Source organism: Balaenoptera physalus (assembly GCF_965194825.1).
Source record: "Balaenoptera physalus genome assembly, chromosome: 6".
Lineage (NCBI taxonomy): Eukaryota > Metazoa > Chordata > Mammalia > Artiodactyla > Balaenopteridae > Balaenoptera > Balaenoptera physalus.
Window position 1 is genome coordinate 62679503 of NC_138885.1, and position 23480 is coordinate 62702982.

The 23480-nt window shown below is 40.1% G+C and overlaps 1 protein-coding gene across 3 annotated transcripts in view; it reads left to right on the forward strand.

The window, feature by feature from the left end:
• The window catches only part of CERS6 (ceramide synthase 6), a 318012-nt gene extending 297421 nt beyond the window's left edge, over positions 1 to 20591 (forward strand). The window contains exons 9-11 of one of the 3 annotated variants that reach the window (XM_082465153.1): positions 11401 to 11557; positions 12116 to 12139; positions 14998 to 20591. In XM_082465153.1, the coding sequence (XP_082321279.1) occupies positions 11401 to 11557; positions 12116 to 12139; positions 14998 to 15150 (334 nt within the window). In that variant the 3' untranslated portion in view covers positions 15151 to 20591. The remainder of the gene's footprint in view (positions 1 to 11400; positions 11558 to 12115; positions 12140 to 14997) is intronic. The other 2 variants (XM_082465154.1, XM_082465155.1) reach the window with 2 other exon arrangements.
• Positions 20592 to 23480: the final 2889 nt, after the last annotated feature.

The window sequence follows — 23480 nt, forward strand, 5'->3', positions numbered from 1 at the left end:
TGCCGCCCTGCAGAGCAGCCTCACTGAAGCACGTGGCACAAGGTGGGACTCGGAGAGACCAGGTTTCTAAATTCTACAGATTAAGGGGAATTAGTTTTAAACTGGAAGACACCATTCCGATTAAAAACTGATTTTGAGCATTGTCAGTGGACATATTATATATATATATATTTATACAGACTCCAGAAATCACATGTATATTTACTCGTTAACCTAAAATATTTGCCAGAAAATTGGTATTTGTGGAGCACCTGCTATATATGCTTCACCCTAGACTCTTCACCCTCACAGTGGGGGTCCCAGGACAAGAATGCAAGTGGAAGGCCACGTCTTGCCATCATGTTCCAGGTGAGATCTCAGTCAAAGGAAGAGTTGGGCAGAATAATCAGGAAGGTCCATCTGACCTCCTGGGATTTTTCTTCTTGGATTTGTTTCTTTAGTACCATCTGAGTGCCATGCTAAGGATACTCTCTCACAGAAATGTGAATCCTAAAACCAACAAGTGTGGCTCAGATTCGAGTTCCCCTCCATGTGTACACCTTGGGCATTCCTAAAGGTGTTCAGGCCCGACACCGAAAATTCAGCTTCACTTGTTCCCCCGCTGAGTGTGGAACACAAATAGGTATTTTTGAACTAACTTGAAAGCGTTAAAGTTTTTTAGACCATCATCCTAGAAAAAAGTTCTTAAGTGTTTTCTCTAAGAATACTACATACACGTAGAAAATCTTTTATTTTAAATTCCTAGAATCAGAAGTAGCCAATGTGAACATTTTAGAATATTTTCTTTTAATCACAATTTAATCGCATTTTATATACGCATGTATTTACACATACATATGAAAACTGGAGATCATACTGCATATGATTTTAATATGATTTTTTCACTTTTCATTAAATTGTGAGGATTCTCCCATGTTGTTAAATAGAAGAGATGATTTTAATGTATGAATAACACTCTACCATACAGATACACATTTTAACCATTTATTTGTTTCTTTTTTGCCATTAAAAACAGTATGTTTTTAAATTTGTTGACAATGTATTTATTTAAAGATAAAGATAGATAACTGGAAAAGTAAATTTATGAAGATAAACAATCATTTAAAAATATTTATATGTATGCCAAATTTTCTATAAAGATTTCACCAATTTACACTCTGACCAGCCACTTACAAGAGCGTTGCTTTTATTTTATTTTTGGCAGCACAGTGGTTTATCTTCTTTTTTACATATATTTGATAGTTTAATTGTATAAGTTTCAGGTATACAGCATTATAGTTTAACATCTGTATACACTACAAAATGATCACCACCACAAGTCTAGTTATCCATCACCATATAGTTGACCCCCTTCATCCACTTCACCTACCCGCTTCCCCTCTGATAACCACTAATCTGTTCTCTGGATCAAGGAGTTTGTTTTTATTTTGTTTTGTCTGTTTGTTGTTTTTTTTAGATTCCACATATGAATGAAATCATACAGCATTAGACTTTCTCTATCTGACTTATTTCACTTAACATCACACCTTCAAGGTCCATCCATGTTCTAATCAGTATAAAGTTTGAAGATTATTCTCAGTAGGAAACAGTGTATGAAGTTCGGGTTGTCTGAGTTCAAAGAAGTCAGAGGCAATTAACACAATCTTAAATACAGTAAGTTATAACAGTCTAATTTTCACAATCACAGAATTTCTAAGGAGTTATTTGCTTGCAAGAAATGTCAAATAATATGTGACTTGAATAATAAATGTTTACTCATTTAATAAAAAACAAATAGTTTACTCTTCCAAAAAGAAAAAAAGGTCCATCCATGTTGTCCCAAATAGTAGGATTTCACTCTTTTTCATGGTTGAGGGATATTCCATTGTGTGTGTGTGTGTGTGTGTGTGTGTGTGTGTGTGTGTGTGTGTGTATACACACCACATCTTCTTTACCCATTCACTCTATTGATGGACACTTAGAGTGCTTCCATTTTGCATGTATCTTTTCAAAATAGTGTTTTCATGTTCTTCAGGTCAATACCCAGAAGTGGAATAGCTGGGTCATATGGTAGTTCTGTTCTTAATTTTTTGAGGAACCTCCATACTGTTTTCCATAGTGGCTGCACCAGTTTATAGTCCCATCAACAGTGTTCAAGGGTTTCCTTTCCTCCACATCCTCTCCAACACTTGTTACTCCTGTCTTTTTCCTGATAACCATTCTGACAGGTGTGAGGTGATATCTCACTGTGGTTTGGATTTGCATTTCCCTGAGGATTAGTGATGATGAACATCTTTTCATGTGCCTGTTGGCCATCTGTATGTCTTCTTTGGAAAAATGTCTATTCAGATCCTCTCCCCATTTTTTAATTGAGTTGTTTTGTTGTTGTTGAGTTGTATGAGTTCTTTATATAGCTTGGCTATTAAGCCTTATCAAGTGTATGGTTTGCAAACATCTTCTCCCACTCAGTAGGTTGCCTTTTCGTTTTGATTTTATTGCATTCTTTGTTTTAAAGTCTGTTTGGTCTGATATGAGTATAGCTACTTGAGCTTTCTTTTCATTTCCATTTACATGGAATATCCTTTTTCGTCCCTTCACCTTCAGTCTCTGTGTGTACTTACTTCTGAAGTGAATCTCTTGTAGGCAACATATAGATGGGTCTTATTCTTTTATCCATTCAGCCACTCTATGCCTTTTGATTTGATAGTTTAAACGTTTTCTCTTTTAATTTAATTTGTTAGTTTGAACATGTTCAAACCCACAGAGAATTTGAAAAAAATATATAATGAATACACATATACTCCCACCTGCACTCATCAACTGTTACCCCTTGCAGTACCCATTGCATTTCTTTTACACACATGCATTTCTCTTACATTTGTCAAATCATCTGAAAGTGGGTTGCAGATGTCATGACACATCATCCCAAAAACTATGGCATACATATCTCTTGTTTTAATTTTGTATTCATTGGATTATAAGCACAGTGGAACATTTCATCCAAGTTTTCATAAGTCATTTGTATTTGTATTTCTTCTGTGAACTGTCTGTTCATATCCTTTGCCTACTTCTCCATTGATGATGTAGCACTTTCATCATCAACATCTATGATGCATGTGAGTGAAAGCTGCATCAAATGCTACCCAAATACCGCTCAAACCTCCTAACAAGGTGCTAGGCCCAGTACACACGGATAGCCGATGGTGTGTAAGAAATTTCCCTTGTGATTTAAGGTATGGCCTTGGCTATTGCTATTTCTGTCAGTGAGAAGAGAAGTCTTATATTCATCTCATTGACTATAAACATTCTATTCATGGCCAGGGACTATGGAAAGAAGTAACTGAGGTTGAATGGATAAGCACAGTTAAGCACGCTATAACTAGTAAGAGCAGAGAGGGTGTCTTGTCCTGTCAGTTAAATTGTTTTTTTGCCGTTTAGATGAAGCCCCCTAGGACAGGAGTCCCCAAGCCCTGGTCCGAGGCCTGTTAGGAACCGGGCCGCACAGCAGGAGGTGAGCAGTGGGAGAGCGAGGGAAGCTTCATCTGCCGCTCCCCAGCGTTCCCCAGTGCTCCCCATCGCTCCCCATCACTCACACTACCCCCTGAACAAACCCTATCGCCCCCTCCAACCCCGTCCATGGGAAAATTGTCTTCCACGAAACCAGTCCCTGGTGCCAAAAAGGTTGGGGACTGCTGCCCTAGAACACTGTATACTGTATTCGAAGATAAGTTTTACCAAATAAAACCACTGTCTCGAGGGCCACTATCTTGATATGTTTGCAGTTGGGATTTCTGCAAAAGAACTCTTTGCTATCCAGCTCCTGAGTCTGCACACCCTTGCTGAACGACTGTCCTGGGACCACCTGAGTCAGATGGGGTTGGTGGGGGAGGCCTCTGGGTTTGCTGCATTTCAGCCGTCCTTCTCTCCAAGGCAGGGTTTGTTATTTCTTTCTTCCTCAGTAAATTGTTAGAATATGTACCTGCGCTGAGTTTGCCAGCAGATAAATCACACCCGGCAGATTCCCAGCCTGGCAGTGACAGGTAGAAGAAGCTTTTGAGTTTCAGGCCCTGAGCTTTGCACAGCCATTTCCCCCTCCTAAGTTCCAAGGCACAACTATTTGTCTTGTGGCTCTCTTTTTATTAGTGTAACATGTAATCCCAGAAATGGTGTGGTATTAAATGTCACGCAGAGTTTGTGCAAGGCCTGGTCCTGATTCAAGTTACAGACGTGAGCAGTGCCTCAGGGAAGCAGGTCCCCTGTCTCCTCGTGCCCTCTGTCTGCCCGTTTCCCATCCGCCCATTCGCCTTCTCTCTCTTTCCTTTCCCCTTCTTCGTTTCCGTTTCTTCCTGCCCCCAAGACAAGATTTGCAGGTATTGCCCCCATAGTTTCCAGAAGCTCTCTCTTATATCTTGCAAAACACATTTCTTCCACAGAATCATGAAATAAGAAGGTAACAAAAGGAGAGTGCAGAGATCAGGCAGGTTTCACAGTTCTTAGGCCAGTTATTAAGCTCTAACAAAAACGGAATTCTGACAAAAACAGCTCCAAGCATGCCAACAAAGCCCCATTCCAGGGACAAAGGCGATCAAATGTGCTTATGATGTGTGTTCAAGTTGGCCTCTCTACCGTCTCAGAATCTCCACACCCATAACCACGAATGAACCTAGAGAGCTGCTTCCTTTGTTCAGAGGGAATAAAAGCATCTGTCTTTGGAGGCAGGGCTGTGAACAGACCTATCCCAGAGAGGCAGGGACCTTGCCGCCACTGGGACGCCCTGCTCTGCCCTGCGAGCAGCTCTCCTCCTCGGCCCTCCCAGGAGCCAGCCATCCCCTACTCACATAAAACATGCCAGCCTGAGGGGACAGAGGGCACCAGCTGGTGTGACCACAGACAGGTTCCGTCAGTCACTGCCTTCTTGTCTGGAGCAGGAAGCTGGGACTTTGAGGAGAACCGCTTATGGCCAAGCCAGGCCACCCCTGTGCCGCTCTGAGACTTAGTGAGCTGGCTTTTGGGAAATCCGTCCAGCTCTGTGAAAATCTGTTGCCCTCTTTGCCCTAGTTAAGACCTTTAGAGGCTTCTGTTAGCACTTGGCTATCTATTATCATTCTCCTATGGTCTCCTCAAATTTTAACTTAAACTGATATTTATTTATGGGATTTATATACATGTTATACTTAAATATTCATTACAGAAATTTTATGGAATATGAAATACCGCAAAGAAGAAAAAAAAATCCCAATCCCATAATTCTGAAATAACCACTGTTCATAATTTGATGTCTTTGTTTCTAACATTTTATATGCTTAAAATTACATCTTTTTCTTTACCAAGATGCGATCATTCTGCACATACTGTTTTATAGCTTTGTTTTTCTCATTTAACATTGTACTATAAGCATTTTTCCATTTCATTAAGTATTCTTCTATAACATAATTATATTGGTTACAGAATATTCCATCTTCTGAGAAGGTCATTGTTTATTCATCAGTACTCTATTTGTAAACATAATCTAGGATGTTTCAAGTAGTATGCTACTATAAATAATATTTAAATGAACATCCTTATGGCTAAATCTTCCAAATCCCTGAAATTCTTCCTTAGGACAAAAGGTTGGAAATAGAATCATAGACTCAGTAGGTATGCACATTTTGATACATGTGGTAACATTACCCACTAAATACAATATGCCAATTTATATTCCATCCCCAGCTCCCCAACTAGATGATGAGTTCTTTGAGGCCCACGAATATGTGTCCCCAACAGTGGGGACAATGTTGGGCCTACAGTACAAACCTGTGCTTCAGTTTCTTCATCTGTGAAATAGACATAATAATACCTACTTTGAAAACAGAATTTATCACGTAGGGTTTATTTCATGAGGATTATGCGTTAGCACATTAAAGCCTGAGCCCAGTTCCTGACACATAAAGCTCAATAGATACTAGCCTAGTGTAAGAATTCTACTATATGGGGATTCTTCTGTATGAGGTGTTGAAAGGATTAAGTAAAACAATGTATATAACGTGTTTGGGCCAGTGCTCAACACATACTAGTTACTCAATAAACAGCAGTTATGGGGACTTCCCTTGCAGTTCAGTGGTTAAGACTTCGCCTTCCAATGCAGGGGTTACGGGTTTGATCCCCCGTCGGGGAGCTAAGATCCCACATGCCTTGCAGCCAAAAAACCAAAACATAAAAAACGAAAGCAATATTGTAACAAATTCAATAAAGACTTTAAAAATGGTCCACATTAAAAAAATCTTTTAAAAAAGAGCAGTTATTGAGAAGCAGACAAGTCTGTTTTAGGGGCACGTAGGCAACAAAGAGGAGGGTTGAAAGTAAGTATGTTGGAATCAGGGTACAGCCCGAAGGACATGTGCTTTCGCTAGGGAAACTCAGGTTGGGAGATGAGGAACATAGAAAGGCAGACCAGGCCGTGGAGGGGTTGGGAACTCAGGCAGACAGACAGCAAATGGGGCACCAAGAGGGCAATGACTCATTTTGAGAAAAAAATCCACCCCAGCCAGGAAGTTACTAGTGACAAACTTCCTGTGATATAAGGGATCAGTGTCTAAGTCTGGCCAGGCTGTGACCTAAAAGTAAAAATAAATGAATTGATCCCCATGTCTTACTCAGATAAGAATATGAGAGAACTGATATGCCCGTTGCTAGAGGAAAGACAGATGGTCCCTCCGGGTTCAAGTTCAGCTTCCTTTCAGGGATAGAGAAGCTAGTTCTGTGTCTGCTACAGACTGAGAATCTATTATTCGAGATAATTAAGCATCCAGGCATTGTGAGCAAGGTTTTCTGCTGTCTAGCAGCCTTGACTACCCAACAACGCTTGACCAAATTGTTCTTAAGTCTGGAGCTTTTATTACTTTAGAAAAACCAGGACAAAGAGCATTGCTTATAGCAGTGAATTAATTACCTGACTTTTCTTTTTCAGGTGTTAAGTGTCCATGGTTTCTGTTGAGAGTACATTTTAAATGCTTTTCTATTACCATCTACTTTAAAATGAGCAAAACATGCCAGTAGATTATGGATAAGCTTTAGGTAGAATCTACTCTTCATTTATGTTTTGTGTAGGTCAAATGAAAATAAATGCCAGAGAAGCACACACACATCCTGAAATATACTGTGGTCTGTCTGGGAAAGCAAAGTCAAGACCATTCAAAAGCTCTGAAGTAAAGAACACCTTAATTTTGACTGTAAAACAAGTTTTCCTTTTTAATCTACCCTCACTGGCATCATGCAGCAATCCTCAGCGTGAGGCCCTGAACCTGACTCTCCCTGAGAAGCAATCTTGGCTCTCTTTGGATATTTGACATGGATCTAATTATTGTGGTTTCTCTATAGATCACTCCAGAAACACACAACCAAGGCTCAGGCAGAGCTCTTTGGTGGGGGTAGAAGAGGAAGGGGTGCAGGCAAAGCTTATGATTACTTGCCATGGCTGTATCGTAAACGTCCACCTGTAACTTCATTCACACAGTGAGAGCACCTAGGCCTCTGTCATCTTTAATAACTCAACCACCATTATGTGATCGTGCCTCTAAGTCACTGGAATATTTTAAAAGTAAGATATATGGAGCGGAAAGTAAGGATATTTATCTAACTTTGCATACTAAAGATAAACTTTTGAGTTGGCAGTCACGATAAAAATGAAAAAAAAAAAAAAAAAAAGCATTGGTTATAGCTTTTCTGAATGAGACACCAGTGGAGATCTTTTCACACTGTGCTCTATGGCAGTAGAAGACTTCTGGACTTCTGAGGTTTAAGGGGGCAAGCAGAAGTCACATTAAGCCTTAAATATAGTATTAAAATGAGACTACTCTGACTTTTCTTTGCTTAAGAAAAAGTGGCTAAACTTTTCTGCATGAATGTATACATTCCCCTCCTCCTATCCCCACATAGCTTATATATACATATTTCTGTGATAATCAAATTTAAGATGAAAAATCCATCAAGGGTAAGCCTGAGCAAAAGTAACTATAGGGCAAGTCAAATTAAATTCCTATGATTCATTAAACAGCCATTAAAATAACCCATCAGGGCTAAGCTATTGGGGTGGTAAGTGGTGCATCTTTACATCACCAGTGAATTGCTTGGAGCTTTGCCCTGCAGGCATCGTTTCTATTGGGAATCACGCAGGAAGAAGCAAAGATGGGAGCCTCTTCATTCCATTGTTGGGGAAGATTCTTAGAAAGGAAGGTGTAACCTGAAGATGGAGTGATTTCTATGCTGGGACCCAGACTTTGGCAGAAGGTTCTGGCAGAATAGACCTACTTGAGCACGCTTTGTACGTGCGTGATGCGCCATCTAGTGGTTAAGTGACCCTAACGTTAATGAAAAGGAAAGTCGTCTTTTCTGGCCCCTTATGCTTCCAAACTCTCCACCACTTGATTGGAGCAGCAGGAGGAGGTTTGATGCTGTAGGCTACTTTGGGGGAAGAAAAAAATCTATTTTCTTAGAAGCCATATATTGACCCCAAATTAGTGGGGAGGGGGGGTAGAAACACTGATTTATAGTAATTATGCAAGCCAGAGAGGTTGCCAATTGGCAGTGTTTGCCCCAGAGTACTTTTTTCCATTTTAGTTTATTGAGGTATAATGCACACAATGTCATACACAAATCTTCATGATACATTTTTACATTTGTAAAATTTTGCATATGTATAATCGGCATAATCACCACCTGAATCAAGATAGAGAATGTTTCCAGCATGCCAGCAGCCTCCCTCCTGCCCTGTCCCCTCAGTCCTCCCTCAGAGATACCACTCTTCAGAGCCCTGTCACCATAGATTCGTAATGACGTCATTAAAGTATGTACTCCTAACCCTAACCTCTGGGAAAGGATAAAATCCTGTAATCACCATTTTAATAGTTTGCCCAAAAGGGGACAGTTTTCTCATCAGAAACATTCTGTGGCTAACCAGAGGCGCCATTTCCTGGGTTTGCTGTTTTTCAGAATCCAAGTGGCATAATGTCTCTCTCCTCAATCTCAATTCCTCATATATTTTCCTTACCAAGCTTCTCACTGAGAGGTATAGCTCTTTGGTGCACTGATTGTTTTTTCTCAATTGTCTCTGCAGGCAGCCAAGTCAATTTTCAAAGAAATCCCATTACTTTTGAGTGGCATTTCAGAGGTGCCACTGATTGTCATGGCAAAGCCTGTAAATTCTGATGCAGTGTTTCAGAAATTAATGTGAATATCATGTCACCAGCGACTGCATGACACTCTGTTCATAATAAGCCAAGCAAACTGTAATGGTGAGAAAGGTTGTCAAACTTATAATTCAGCAAAGGCTAATTTATAATGCGTAGCATCACGCAGTCATGGTTGCCATTTCTACAGGACCTCTTTCTGTTCAAATGAAACTAAGTTCCCTCTGAAGGTCAACATGTTTAATATGTCAAGAAGCAGAGCTGGTTCTGAAATAAAATTATTTTGATTATTCCCGAGTTGTCTTGTGCATATCTATTTATTTGATTACTGAACAAACACACAGTCAATCAGCCATCAGGTCCAGCGAGCAAATTACTTCGCAGTGTTTTGCAAGGTGCTGGAGATAGGAAAGCATAAGGTATGTAAGGCCTCCCTCGCTGTCGTGGAGTTCATCTTTGTTTAGACCTGTTGTCCCGTGGCCTGCAAACTGTGTATAAAGACATGGCTGCCTCTTGGGATAACAAACAAGGCAGGAATATACACATTATCCTAACTTATTCCTTTTTATAAATAACTTGTATTTTGTCCTAATTATTCGTCATGGATTTGGAAAAGAGAAGAATATAAAGAAGAAAATACAAAATTCCCTAATCCACCAAAGAAAGAAAGTCTATAATGGCTTTAATTCCTTCCAATGAATTATAATTCTCTTACTTTTTCTGTGTGTATGTGCAAATATATATTTATTTTATGGAACTGAGATATTATGATTTTTCTCTATCATAAGAAACTCTTGAAACATGTTTAATATTGTGAGTGACTTTATAATTTCTGGAATATCTTCATAGTTTTTTAACCACTACCTGTTATTGGAGATTTAGATTGTTTGCTGTGTTTGAAATGGTTACAGAGATGTAATGCCTATTATTTGAAATGAACTCTGACTTTTTACCATACTTAACAGCCAGAACTACCAGAATAGGGTTAAATAATAATGGTGATGCTGGTTGTCCGTGGTTTGTTCCTAATTCTAAAGTCAGTAACTCTGGTATTTGTTAAATATTATGACCACTGCTGAGTTGAGCTGGATAAAAATCATATTAAGTGCTTTAAGTTCCAAGTGTTAAACATCAGCAGTGGAGAATTGAACATTGCCAAATGTCTTTCAGTGCAGTTGGAATAATTAGGTTTGTGCCAATTTGGCCTATGGATGTGTGATAATTATATTAATAGATTTCCTAATGTTGGTCCCCCTCCACCAGAATGAATACTACTATATCACAGAGTAATATACTTTTAATGAATTGTCAAATTCAGCTCCATACTATTGATTTTAGGATTTTAAATCCATGTGTATTGAGCATTGTTCTTGAGAGATAACTAATACGGTAGGGTTAGAGACACACTCTGTTTGTCTCATTCTGGTGTATGAATGCAGGTTGCTGAAATTGGGCATGGGGAACCCGTTTATGTCTATTATTCATTCTCCTTTTTTTCTTTACCTCTTATCCCAACTCAAATAAATGTGTTTTTTTTTTCCTTTTGTGAATTCACTAAGTACTTTTCTTAACCTCTCTCAAAGCATTCATCACACTCTTATATTAAAATTTTCTGTATATTTGCCTTCTGTTCTTGTATGAGTGGTCCGTGTCTTACATTCAAGAGTTTTTCCATCCCTCCCCCTTAGTCACTGAGTATTGTCCACCTAACCTCTCCTGAGGGTCCCGGCAAAGCACTGCAGGGACAGTTGGTGGAAATACACTTCGATGAGTTTTGTCAGTCCACTTAGATCTCCAAACCAGCCCATCACTGAGCTAAGGAGGAAAGCAAGGAAGTGAGAGTAATTCCAAAATTTTGTGGCTACCGTGCTTCTGTGTGGCAGCAGTATGAGTCCAGAAGGCATGAATCAACTTCCATAAGGCTAAGGAGCAGATACAGCAAGGATGAGAGCCAAGCACTGAAACCAGCCGTCCTGTATCTGCCCCAGGTGGCTGCTCCATCCTGGTCCTGATGCTGGATAACAGAGGGAACCAATTACTTCAAATACTTTCGTCTGCCTCAAGTACATACTCTTACAACTAAGTATATTCATTATATTCTAATAATTAAAAAAAAAATCCTTCCAACCCTCATCTCAAGACATCACTTCAATATGATATCTTTCAGTTGCCTTCGTGCTTCTTTGCAGTAACTAGAGTTCCTTTGAAGGCAAAGTGAAAAGCTGTTGTTCAATGATTACTTTCTCCTTTTCCTTAGGGTGTTAAATACCACATTATTTGAAAGTTGGGAGATTGTTGGACCTTACCCTTCCTGGTGGGTTTTTAACCTACTGCTGTTGGTAATACAAGGCTTGAACTGCTTCTGGTCTTACTTGATCGTAAAAATAGCTTGCAAAGCTATTTCAAAAGGCAAGGTAAGATAAAACTCACCCTTTCTAATATGTCCCAGAAAATTATGGTTTTGTGTTCTTCTAATCAACGAGAATGTTATTTATTATTTAGAATTTCATCAAAACTGTTTTTTCTCCTTCAAGGTTTAGCATAACCTCTTTGAAACACAATACAGACTTTCATTTTCTTCTGTTCAGTTGATTGTTTTACATGTAGCATCGCTTTGCTGAATGGTCTGCATTTATAATTTTAGATTCAGTGGAGGTATATTATTTGTTGTGTTCCCGCTCTCCCTTTCTCCGTCTCCCTTGGTCCTCCTCTGATTATACTTATACCAAACAGAAATTTAATAATTCTTTTATTTTATGAGAAAGGGTTGCTTGATGCAGTATGACCATTTATGACTTTGTCAGTAAAAATTTAGTTAAATCCCTTTGGTTAAAAATGGGCTCATGAAGCTGATTTGAATAAAGCTTCCCAGGCCTCAAGCCCTCTGTGTAGAGCAGTGACTTTTCTGGAACGTTCTCTGTGACATTTTCTTACTTTCATTGTTCGTTCTCTTCCTTCTGCCAACCTGGAAGTCTGGGAAGTGGAACCCTTTACATGTAAGTTTCTCACGTCTCTCTCTCTCTATGCCAGTCCTGGGTCCCACGTTAGCCCATTGGCGGGGCACTCCGATGCTTTTGTTTCCATGCATATTGTTCTGTCTAATCTGTTGGAGCTGCCTGGAGGCTCTAACCGAGGTGTGGCTCCCACCAGCTGTGAGGGATGCTAGGGACAGCTCAGTTAGTGACCTTTTGTGTGAGCTTTCATTCTGCTAAATTTTGCATGATCCAACGGAGGAGATGGATTTCTTTCATTGGTGTTCAACATGTCAGCTAAAAAACAGAAATAGACCAAAGTGAAGTAGGAGAAACAGAACTAAGTTGGGGAGAGGATCAACGCGGTCCAGAAGGGAGGCCAGAGCATCGGCTCTTTGCCAGGGCTGCCCTGGGCAGCGGGGCAGCACGTGACCGCTTTGTGAGCCCCTTCCGCCGGGGCTCGGGACATCTAGTCACGTACTATGAAGCCAATTCTCGGCATCAGCTCCTATGTAAATACAAAATATTTTGAGCAATGAATTGTTTAAAAGCAAAAGTTCATTTTTTCTCTGTGACCTCGTACTCTTTAAAATGAGCATGTATTTCTATTTTAAAAAACGCTCCTGTCCTCATTTGGATACAAATTAAATCAATGTGCACAATACTGTCAATATGATAATGGTAACTGAAGATGCAAGGAGGCTGTAGATTAGATGATTTGTGTCCTTATTGCATTGCTATTTCCACCAGATACACTGTCTTCTCTCTAGTTTACTCCTTCAACTTTATTAGGAGACAGTCAGTTTTATTTCAGATCTCAGGCTTCAAAATATCTTAACTGCCTTTGCTGTTCACCTAGGACAGTAAGATTCATCTTTGGCCATGAGTTATGGACTCTATTTTCCTGTGGGTTATTTTGGGATATTCTAAATCGTTCCTTTCTTTGGAGGTAACATAAGTATAGATTTTTTTTCCAAATGCAATTAAAAATAATCTTACTAAGCATGCAAATGTAAATTAATCGCTCTCTGAAACTGGAGTTTTCTTTCCTATTAGCAGCTTAATTTATGACTAATGGATTTCTAAACGTAGTAGAGCTTTCATTCTAATGCTGTCTTTGTGACCCATTTTTTTGGAAGTTAAAGTATCCTTATAATCTAGTCATTTTGGTGTTTCAGTATCTAAATCTTCTTGGAGATGGTCCTTGTGAGTCTCATCTCATCTCAGGGGCCATCGGAGTGAGGTCCATTTTTATGTATTTACTCAGTCATCTCTGCTTAGGCTGGAGCAGCCCTGCGCAGCTCAGGACTTTCTCCTGTCCCCTCCCCACCCCACCTGACGGAGGTGACGTTCTCCTGCAGTGATGGTGGCTTCTCAAATTGGGAGGGCAGTGGATTCCAGGGTTCTCTGGTTGGGGGGTAGCGGTGACAGAGAGGATGAGATGTGGAACCCAGTTCATTCTGAAAAGCCTCCCAGGAGATTCTGCCAACTTCCCAACCCACCTCTTAGAGAATCATAAGGAACTAGACTGGGAAACTTTCTATGAAGCCAAGCAAGCCACCAGGTCCCTATTGCTACCCCCCTCCCCCCCCCCCTTAGACAATAAGTAAACAGCACGCAGTTACTCAAAGGTCTTAAGGCCTGTGGGGTAAAAATGTTTACCATGATGTAGACATAGAGTAGGAGGTTCAAACTCTTTCAATTTTAAAAGCAGTAGAGTATTTCTGTAATTTCTTCCTACATTACCTCCTTGTGAGACAGTATGATTTTTTTTCATCTTTTATGGTAACATATAGATTTATATCCTGGTGCCTTACTCATGACTTGTAGAGTCTGAATGGAGGAGGGAAGAACCCTGAAATGATGGGAGCCAATTCATGATGATCGAGCCAGTAGATTTTTCTTGGGAAATATTTTCAACTAGACCTCACCCAGCAAGTGCCCCAAATGCCTCCTGCTGCCATTAGTTGTTATGTGGTATACAAAACAAAATTTCTACTTAATTCTGGCAGACAAAAAAGAAAAATTAAATCATCAAAGAATGCATTAAAAAGCCAAATAAGAATGATGTTTTAGTGTACAGAGCTAGTGAATATCTCCATTAGTGTAGTTAATTAAGAGCTGACTTTAGGGACGTCCCTGGTGGCTCTGTGGTTAAGAATCCATCTGCCAGTGCAGGGGACACGGGTTCAAGCCCTGGTCCAGGAAGATCCCACATGCCACAGAGCAACTAAGCCCGTGCACCACAACGACTGAGCCCGCACTCTGGAGCCCGTGAGCCACAACTACTGAAGCCCACGCGCCTAGAGCCCGTGCTCCGCAACAAGAGAAGCCACCGCAATGAGAAGCCCGCACACCGCAACGAAGAGTAGCCCCCGCTCACCACAACTAGAGAAAGCCTGCACGCAGCAACGAAAACCCAAAGCAGCCAAATAAATAAATAAATTTATTAAAAAAAAAAAAAAAAAGAGCTGACTTTAAATGATTCTCAAAGAGAATGTGATCATCAGAGAATAAATGGACCCATTTGTACCAAATTCCTATAGTGCCCTTCCAGTAATACCATATGCCACTTTGCCAGTAAGAGTGGGGTTCATGGTCTAGTACATTCTCAATATCCAAAGGTACCTTAAGGAAGTCAGCAAAGCTAGCCCCCTGTGATGCCTAAATCCACCTACATTCCTTGATAACTGACTTAGTCGCCCAAATGTCTATCTCCAAAGAAGGGGAACTTATTACTATGGCAATGTTCCTATCCTCTTTGATTTTTTAAATATTTAGATCTGTTTATCTTCATGTATGATTGTGCATATACTTCTGAGCATGCCATACCTTAACGGTTCCTTCGGAGCTGGCTGCACTCACCTTCTCGTATTCCACAGGTGTCCAAGGATGATCGAAGCGATATTGAGTCTAGCTCAGATGAGGAGGACTCGGAACCTCCAGGGAATAACCCCCATGCTGCGACCACCACCAATGGGACCAGTGGTACCAACGGGTATCTCCTCACTGGCCCTTGCTCCGTGGATGATTAATTACTCAAAACTACAAGTCCCAAATAAAGTGAACTGTTTGTTCCTGGAAGTATTTAATAAGTTGCAAATGCAGTTCCTTTCATAATCTCTCAGCACCAGAAACAAAAATTAGGATTATCAAAGCATTTTGAATAGTGCACTGCCATATGTCCTGTCTGTGAATGAGGAAGAATTACCATTCTGTATATGTAGGCATGCTTTATGTAATTGGCACAAGGGAACAGTATTTGCATTTGTACTGTCTTAGAATATTATTTATTTTTTTTGTATTTGTTTGTGAATCTGTGGACAAAAGAGGGTTTCCTCACTCCTTTTACTCTCTGGGTTCATGACAGTGAGGGAGACGCTCGATCTGCTTCTACCCCTTTCTATTCCCCTAAGCCAGTCCGCTAGGAGCATTAGCTTAATTGGTCACTTAGAGCAAGCAAATCCCAGTGCAGGATTCTCGTACAGCTCCAAATAGGTTTGCTTTCTTTGTGTTACAGTGCCTGTTTCGAAATGGCCTGTACAGTCTCAGTGAGCTTTCTCCCAGTGTAAAGTTGAAACAGGATGAGCTCAGTTTTGTAATTGTCACTCTTCGTGGTCAATTAGCTGTTCCAATTAAAGACTGTGGTTATTGGAGGACTTAAAATATTTGTTGTGTATTAAATTGCTTTGGATTAGATGTCATTTCTTATTCACACAGCCAAGATTTCTTCAGTGAGAATGGCAGCTAGCTGGGGATTAACTTTGGAGGTTACAGAGATTTTTTTTATTCTCTATTATGGGATCAGTGCTCTGGCTCTGAAGGAAGGCTTAAGGTCATGGTTACAAACAAAGAAGTCACTCTTCCTACTGGGAATTTGTCCCATGATCTGAGAATAATACAAAGAGAGCAGCAGATTTCAACCAGGTTTTACCACTACCCCTGTAATTAGCGCCGTCTTTTGCCATGTCATGAAAAAAAGAAGCTTAGTATATTTTGGGAGAGAAAAAGGAGACTTCCAAGAGTTGGCAAAAGTCACCTCTAATGCAAAGCACTTTACCGCAACCAGCTTTCAAGAAAGCGCCCTATCTAGTATTTGATCTTGATGTTTTTATTTTTCTGAGCAAAATAAAGCCAATGGGAGAAAGACCATTTTACCCTTTGTCTTTTCTCCTTAAACATAACCCATAACATAACAGAATTTCCTGTTACTAGAAACTGAGCAGTGTTACACTCTAAGTCCTTTTGTTTGCTTCTTTGAAGAACTTGCTCAGTTTCCAGGAATTTTTGTTCAAAAGGAGCTATTTCCAGAAAAAATAAATAAAAATTCTACTCAGCAATGAGAAAGATTACTGAAAAAATAAGTTTCCATAGTCTCCTACAGGGCAGTGTTATTTATGTATAGATAAGAAAACCATACACATAAACCAAAGATTTTATCTCTTTTCTTGAAACCAGCTTTTTAGTAAGAGGGAATAAAAAGGTATTATAAATACTTATTTCATAAATCAGAAAGACCATCTTCTAAAAAAAGAGTCCCAAACCACAATGCAGTGATATCAATGTGCAAGTCAGGGCTAGTGAAGGGAACAGCAAAATACTAGGAAGTGCATGTCCTGCTCAAAACCATTCATATTCAATTCAATTTTTTAAAAAAATTGAAATAAAGCTTTGTGCCCACAGTGTGCAACATGAGTGTTAATACTTCCAAACAAAAACCTCACGCTGTAATGTTAACTCTTTTCCCACCTGCTTATAAAATAGTGTGTTTTTGGTATGGTCCATAGTAATGATTGAAGAGCCTTGGAAATATGTCTGCTTGTTTATTGAGGAAACAGTATAACTAACTCTTCTTGTAAAGCCTTATTATTTTATTTCACAGAACAGGGATATGTCTAGGAGTGTAATTTGTGGATGGTCGTGTTTGTAAGACCGATCATTAAATACCAAATATGCTTAAGTCATCTGAACATCTGCTAAAATGCAGATATATAAAAAGTAAACAGCAAGCATGTTATAGCTGAAAATTTTTGAGACGGTGAAAGTTTCTTATCAACTAAAATATGGAACAGAAGAATGACTCGTGCCTTGCTTTAGTGTCTAGAGCAAGTCCCCTGATGGGTGAAATAAACCAGAGAACCACAGTGTGTTCAACTTTGAATCATCTGACGCGTTTAGCACAGAAAAATAATTTCAAAAGATCAGCTTGTAAATTAAAGGTTTAGAAGATTTGCATGAAATGAAGAAAATTAAGTCTGTCCTTAGCAAAGACATCTATCTGAACAATCTTTTGTTTTTCCCAAAAGTCACTTAGAAGGATTGAGAATTCTCAGAGCCTCTCTGACCAATGGCAGGAACTTAACGCAGTCCTCTATGTATCTGTGGATTTTTATTTCATTTTACATTTTAAGGCAAAGAGTTCTTTTTGACTAATCAGAATGGTGTTTGTAGGTCTTTTGAGATGAAGAATAATATATCTTGTCTACTGCTCTCCCATGGTGGCCTGATAAGGCTGAGAGAGGAAAATATGCGAGATCGCCTATCTTCTACCTGTGCCAAGCCATAGCTTTGGAAGTGGATTTTGTAAAGTAAACTGTAGGTTTAGTAAGAGTGTTGTTTCCCATTGATTAACTTAGCCTGTCCTGGTCATATTCAACCTTCCCAAGGTACAAAGAGATATGTAGGAAGGAGTCTAGAAAAGGTAATATCTTATTCTCCAATTCTATAGCTTTTGTAGATTGATTAGAGGGAGAAAAAATGTAGAAAATCAAGTAGAATTTGGCCTTGGGTCAATAAATGATATAAAAATGTGTGATCTATGTATGTACCTGTATGTTTCTCAAAAAAACATGATAAAACCAAAATATCACTGACTCGTCCTTATCCATATCCTTTTCATGAAAACCATCTGCCATGCGCAATAGAAACTTCCCACCTCCTTCTCCACTTCCTGTTCATGGCCCCCCGACATCTGAGAGTGGTAGACTCCTTCAGCCTCTTTGTCTCAGAGCTAAGATCATGGAGGCCCTAAAGTCAGCATCTAAGTAGTTCCCATTTCCAAACTAAGTGATACAAATGTTGAGAATGGGGGAGCAACTACTTTGGATTGTTAAACTAAGTGTTGGAAAAAATGCACATGATTTCTGCTTCACCCCAGGATTTTATTAGCATCCAACTCCTGCTAGGCTGCTAGACAGATGGTATCCTGAGGTACCATCAGATAATGAAACAGGCATCTGACAAAGATGAACTAGGAAAAAAGAGAGGCTCTTCAAAGAAAACAAGCAATTGGGTGAGAGAAATAACTCTTCAGTGGGATAAAATCAGGTCACCTTTAGCCAAAATGGTGGGTAAATCTCAAAATGTCCAGTTCTATTACCAGACTTTGCGTTCTGAGTATTGGATAGCGTTTGAATTTGAGCAGACTAAATGCTTGCACCTTAGGTAGAAAGGGCCTGAATCTTCCACTCTATATTTTTCAACCTCATTTATCTGGGCCAAAGGAAAAAAATCACATTTCATTCCAAGTTACCTGAGTCTTTACAAAAGAGCTCTTCCAAGAGAACTTTATGGACACCCGTGATTGTTCCCAATCTATTCATGATTTTTGCATTGGTAGTTATTTTTGTCCCCTTCTTGGAGATGTTAATGCCAAAGTTGCCTGAATATTTGAGTATTTTTTTCTTAATTTGAAGTATGAAAAGCATACAGAATAATTCTGAAGGTATTAAATAATTCTCTTTATCAGTATGTGTGATGATATCACTACGTCCAAAGAAGTTTCAAGAAATCCTTTGGAAATAAGAGGTTAAATGTTTACATTTCATGTGCTATTTGAGATCTTAAGATTCTAATTAGCTTACTTATTTTTCTTTGTCTTTGGCTCATTCCTGCTTTGTAGATAAATATTAGTAGCCTTGAAATGTTCCTAACGTTAAAATAAGAAAAGATCAAATGAGATCAAAGTCTGCACTTGTGTGCTGTCCATGGAAGGAGTACTGTCAGTCACAAACAGTTCACGCAAAATGCAGCAAGATATTTTTTTAAATGAAGTTATTGTTGTCCCCAGAGTAGGAATAAGTTTCTCTTGGTTAAATGAAATTGTACCATTATCAAATTACCAGATAGTAATTAGCACTGGTTTGCTGTGGCCACATTTTAATTCTTCATAAGTAATAGGCCAGAAAAAGGCCCAGTGGTTTGCATTTGTATGCATGGTCCCCTCCCGTCCCCTAGGGGGCGCTCAGTAGATGCCGAGGAGGCCTGTTCACTGGTCCACTCTATGCTGTTGGAACGCCTCTAACATGCGCTCAGAGGGAGCATACCTGATGCTGGTTTTTATGGAGAAAATTGTGTTAGAGAACATAAAACATCATAAGTAACTGTTAATAAGATCTGTAGACACCCAAAGGAGAACTTTAGTCTTTCCAACGTGAGTTCAACCTGAAGCCTTTGAAAGGAGCACATTACCAAATGGCTACAAGCTGAGACCCCATCCGATCAAAGTCTCTGCAGGCAGACGGCCCATCATATGGTGTCTCCACAAGACTAGACAGTCTCAAGATTGCCCAGGAAGCAATGGAAGGGGACCACTAGCCTAAGATCTGTCTTATCTTTCACTCACATTCCTTTAAGTCTCCTGGGACTCTTAATAAAAAGCAGCCAGAATATTGTCACTTATCTGCTATCAATTTCCCAATAGCCTTTGGATCAGTTGTGTACCATACTTCCTTCTATGCCTGATTCCATTTTTCCTAAAAAGTATTGTGCCCACGTGAGCCTGTTTTCCTTAACACAAGTCCATGAAAGCTTGGCTTCCTATTTCAGTATATGTTGCATGGCCTGGAAACCAGGGAACAACAGCTGTTGGTGTGATTTCTATGTTAAGTGAAAAATTAGATTTTATAGAGACATTTTTTTTCTTTTGGATCTACAGTAATTTTTTAAAACTGTCATTGTAAAACTGCTCTTAAAAATTAGGGGTTTTTAAAGATTAGTTGCCAAAGAGAAATTAGCTCTGTAATAGGAACAGTTATGTGGTGATTCTGGAACTTAGCGCTTCATTAATTTAAACATGGAAAACACCCTCCAAGTTTGATTTCCCAGAGTTTCATAAAGCCTCTGAGCTCATGATTTTCATCACCTCTTTACCCACATGATCAGTTACCTCCATAGCCATTTGGTGTCATGCAAGGGGAAGGTGGTTAGTTTGGGGATTTGATTTTTTTCAACTTGCCGTGAGAAATAGAATAGGTGACAAAACCTTACTTGTTAAGACAATTCAGCGCTTGAGCATCTCTGTCAGAAATGGAATGATGTACTGTTAGCCAATTAGAATTATTTTATGTATTGTTATTATGTTTTGCTGATTTTTATATGAAAATATAATTATTCATTCTTGATCCCTGGAAGCAATCATTATAATGAGGATCATTTTACTTTGAAAACACTTTCATAATAAAGATAAGTATTAAGAGTACAGTGTAAATGCCCTTTTCTGTAAGCACTACCGAGCTTGTGTTGGTAATATGTCACATCTTCCTGGACAAGATTTATCCTCACATCATCCTATGAGTTTCTTGTAAGCCTCCTCAAATCCCAGTAGTCGCTATGATTACAAAAAAGGATGTAATATTTATACGTTCCATATAATGTTCTATTTATATGTTATTTTGTCGAGAATTTAGCTAAGCTACTTGATGGTGGTGTTGCCTCAGCAACCATTTTGTTTGCCACGCAGCCTGCAGGGACCGTAACTTGACACTAGCCCCTCATACAGGTGCATGTCCTGAATAGCAGCCCAGAGTCACAAGCAAATGTAAGTCCCCGATATATGACTTCAGCCCTTGTGATCAACAGTCTCTCCTGCCTCCCAGTGCTTGTATGCCTTATGCATCCCTTAGATAAGACTCCCCCAGAGGGCTTACCAAAACCTCCCTCTTTTGGCTTGAATTGACTGATCTGGCCATAGCCCAGGGACCCCAAAGCACTCCACATGTTGGACCCTAGTAAAAGCATGTGCCCCAGGTCCTGTCTCTTTCTCTCTGTCTGTACCCTGCCTTGACCTCCCTGTGTGGCCCCTTCAGGTGTGCCATATTACCCCCCCCAGGACCTGTGAATAATAAACCTCTCTATTTCAAGTTCTCTTGTGGTCTGTTGAACTCTGTTGTCGGTTCACCATCCGACACCCTGTGCTCCACTTAACAAAGGTTAATTTAACAAACTCATATATACACACATATACATAACATATATCTATGTTATAGTATCTCTTTGCAAATTAAGATATAAAAGCTTCAAGTTAAGTTTTATGTAGTACTTCATTCTGGAAAAATATAATTTATAAAGATATCAGATCAGATATATCAGACTGTACTAATTTTTCCAAACTATAAAAGAGGCACTTAGGATAAACAACACAAAGCACAACACACACAAAATTGCCCCTCAGAATATGTGCACTCATAGGAGCTTGGCTGACATCATCTTCTCGGGGTCTATACCCCACTTTGTTAGACCTTCTCTCCCTCTTTGTCTTTCCTGTGTAACTCTGTCTTCCCCAGCTGCTCTTCTGCTTTAAGCTTATGTCATCTCATATCTCAAGAGCCATAAAAATAGCACTGACATTCAACCAGACACACCCACCACCACCAGCATTATAAAAAATAAAGCAGACAGCCTATTAAAAATCTTACAAATATTATAACCACTCTCAACAACATTCTGATTCCAAGCATGAGTTGTTGTAATAAATTTAACCACCAGAATTTCTCTGAGGTACAGAAAGATAGACTATAAGCAAATGCACCATTTGGGGAAACCAAGAACTTTTCCAGTTCTGTTAACACAGCAGAGTCTAACTCTGCAAGCATCTCTACCAAATAGCCACGATGCAGCTCAGCTTCTCTTGGGCCCCCTTCCTTATTGCTGGGCCACATCCATCCAAGGCACATGTGATTTCTGCCCCCTAATTCTGTTTCTACCAGCCCTGTACTTGCTTCACCTGGAGCAGTGGTGGCAGTGTCCACAATGGTGAAAGATGGCAGGACAACCCGACAGCGGGGTCACGCACCAGGATCTGCTAGGGTGCAGGGTGGTCCCTCAGAACTAATCACCTCAGTGACGAGCCTGAGGACCACACCCTGGATTATCCCCAAAGCCGCTGTAGCATGAGGAGAGAAAAGTTAACATCATTCCTAAACACTGTAGTTTAAGAATTATGTAAAGTGTGTTTCAGAGCCCAGGCAGGAAACAAGTCACTAGTAGATGTTGAGTGGAAGAAACTTAAACCCAAGGACTATTTTCAGAGGCCTGGGCAGGACTATAAGGTCAAACTGGATGGTAAGGCACCCAGAGGCCAGCAAGCATGGGAAGCTGTTAGCCCCCTGGGCTGTAACCAGAGGCCAGTGGGAGGGGGTGGATGGAGAAGCTGCCTTGTGGGAGCTGGAAACTTGGATGGGAAGTCAACACCTCTGACATCTCTCTCTTCCTGCTTTCTCATGCCACCATTGGCTGAACTCAGCCAGAAAGCTGCCAGTGGGCACCCAGGGAGATGTGGGTAGCAGAGGTCCACCTCCCACGTGTAGAGCAGAGATCTGATGGGAGGTAGGGGCTGGAGGGCAAACAGAATAACCAGCATAAAGCTGGTGGTGTTACTGGAGCCTCACCTAGGGCCTGGCAGGTAATAGGGCACAAAGAACGTTAGCAGAACGAAAGAACCCGCTTAGGAGACTGCTGGTGAGATCTGAGCTATCAACAATAACATTCCATCTCTTAGGAAACAGGGTGAGCATGAGATCACACTTTGTCTCCAAGTCTTTCTGAACTCGGCATTTCCCTGTGTGTGGGCCGCCTCCTCTCACTGGTGCTGGGGACACAAAAGCTGAGGGGTTTTGTGGCAGGACTCAGGTAAGGGAAGCCACCTGCGGTACCAGCTTCCCAGACCCAGGCATGCAGGGCATCAGCGGAGAAAGATGCAGGCTAGAGAAGTGTCTAGAAACAAACAGAAGAACTGAGTAGAGAGGGTGTTGAAGAGCTGGAGAATTAATCAAGTGGAATTGTGAAAATATGGGGTGAGAAGGTCTAAGCACTGGGACTCGTGACTTAAGTCTTGAAGCAATTCTTTAGGCAAGAGTTTTGTTTGTTTTTTAATTAATGAATAATGAATCTATTGGCCTAGCCAGAGATAACTTGAACACCAAAGTCCTAGGTTCCTGGCTGCATCATTCAATCATTTAAAAATATTTATAGAGAGCCCATTAGGTGCCAGGAATTGTTGTAGGCACTAAGAATAGAAGGGTGAATAGCACAGGTATGGTTCCTGCTTTCATGGAACTTCCAATCTAGTAAGAAAAGGAAAAAAGAA